General features: G+C 41.1%; 1 protein-coding gene across 1 annotated transcript; it reads right to left on the reverse strand.

Moving 5' to 3' along the window:
* On the reverse strand, nt 1-1403 carry LOC122077190. The gene is made up of 2 exons (XM_042643045.1): nt 498-1403; nt 1-412 (listed from the first exon to the last, which is right to left on the reverse strand). Exons 1-2 carry the CDS (start codon nt 730-732, stop codon nt 204-206), a joined length of 444 nt encoding a protein of 147 aa, XP_042498979.1. The 5' UTR covers nt 733-1403; the 3' UTR covers nt 1-203.
* Nucleotides 1404-2149: the final 746 nt, after the last annotated feature.

The raw sequence follows: 2149 nt of genomic DNA on the forward strand, positions 1-2149 counted from the left end.
TTAAATTTGAAACTCTCCCAAGCTCAAGCTCAGAGGAACAGAACAAGTTTTTATTCATGGATAAACAGAAAACCCACCTAGTATAACAGAAAGCAAATTATGAGAGAAACCTGTTTCAAGTAACTATCGATTTCTAATGGTAAAGTTTTATTGACTTCTTCTCGCTTACTTCTACCTTCATCATTGAATTTAAGATTTTGGCTTCAATGTGAATAGATCTTGAGACTAATGGACTTGTTGAGCCATGATTTCCAGCTACCATTCCCCTTCCTCATCTCTGTCGGCGAAGATTTTCCATCTCCAACTTGGATCCTCCCTCCAACTGACCTGGATTCCTGCTGTGGCTTCTGCTTCTTGCACAGCACAAAATTCCTTCTTCCGCGTGATCCAATGGCATCCAATGGACTCAAAGCTGAAAAATCAAAACCCACATAAAAATCATTGAACAAAACCAGATAATAATCTAGAATTCAATCAAAATGGTTGTAATAGAATACCATCGCCTCCGGCATTGGCGCAGTAGAGGAGGAAATTATTGAGATCAGAGCCAAGAACAGGGAGACGACCTTCACGAGCATAAGATTTAAGTGCAGTGTCGATGACCGCCGCGACGAGTTCTTCTTCATTGACGACGAATCGGAGGGGTCCAGCGCTTCCCAGTACATTTATGGTGACCAAGAGACGGTTTCCCTTGCCGCTCTGGTTGTTCTTCTTGGGCTTCTGTAGCAACATTCTCAAGGGAAGATTGAGAGCTAATAGAACCGAATCAGATCAAATCAAAGCAAAAGAAAAGAAACCCAGATAAAATTACAGATCAAAGATGATGAGAAAGGAGTTGAGATGAAATGGGTTGTTGATTCTTTCAAGGATCAAGGCCTAGGCAGCGGTAGTACCAGCCTTGATTGCAGGAACCGAAGGAGAAGAGAGAAAGGGAAGAAAACTGCGCGGTAGGGAATCGCGCGGTTACCCTTGCAGAAGGAGAGAAAAGCATGAAATTACACACAACGGTTTCCACCATTAACAACGGCCACAGACTGGGACAGAGAAAGAGAGATAGAGAGAGATGAAGAAAGGGAATTTGCGATTCTGTTTTCTCTGGAAGTGAATTGATATCAGAAAGAGAAAGAGACAGCGAATAGGAGAGAGATTCGGGGTATCGACCCAGCAAAGGTAGATTTATTAATGAAGGATATGGGGGGAGGAGAGAGAGGAGATGAATTCGTATTCCTGGGTTAGTTATGGTTCTGTGAAAGGGTTAACGAGGTTACCCCTCTGGCCTTCTCTCTCTCTCTCTCTCTCTCTCTCTCTTCTCTTCTGTTCTCTTCTCTTGCTGGTATCGATTGACAATTCTCTGCAATTGCTTTAGTTCCTTTTGTAGATGCAAGAAGAACGGTCATTTTTTGATCTTCCCAAATGGCAACATCTAAATTTGGGAAATGTTTTCTAGGCTCACCTTATAGATTTCTCTTTTTTTTTTTTTTTGGTAGAAATGGATTTCTCTTGTTGTTTCCATTTGAAATCTTAGTAACGCCACGTGGTCTTAGTTTCTTTGGTAGCGTAGGCTTCAAAGTTTAAACACAAACTTGAATCTGAGGGGTTAAACGTGTTGCTAACACGGTGTGAGCCTGTGAGGGTTTTGCACCAATAGGTGTCATGGGTTTCGAATAAAAAATAGAGGGTTTTGTAAAATGGACAGAGTAGATGAGGAACATAGTTTTTGTGAAAGGGTGTAAAGAATTTGCACGTCAGTGAAGTGTTTCCTATAGGGGGTAGAGCGGTCATTCTTCTCCTATATATTTGGATGCGAGACCAGTCTCCCACAAGAAACTTATTTCTCCATAATTATATGGGAAAGGGTTTCCTGAAAAAGCAGCTTGGCTCTGTACTAGTGTAGTGGCCAATGGAAGCAATAAAAGAATCAATATGATAGATTTTCCACCTTTCACGGGGTGGGATGATCATTTTGTGCCCCATCCCTGTGGGTGCAAGGGCCATGTTGCCTTTCAGGGTTTTTTTTTTCCCAAGATGTACATATAGTAATAAAAAAATGTCTTTGAATAATGAACTATCGATGTAAAAATGAATATAAATTTCGGTTCGACTCCTTTTCAATTCTTAATCGCCCAATTTGTACTCAATTCTCTCTGTG

Source organism: Macadamia integrifolia, chromosome 1, assembly GCF_013358625.1.
Source record: "Macadamia integrifolia cultivar HAES 741 chromosome 1, SCU_Mint_v3, whole genome shotgun sequence".
NCBI lineage: Eukaryota > Viridiplantae > Streptophyta > Magnoliopsida > Proteales > Proteaceae > Macadamia > Macadamia integrifolia.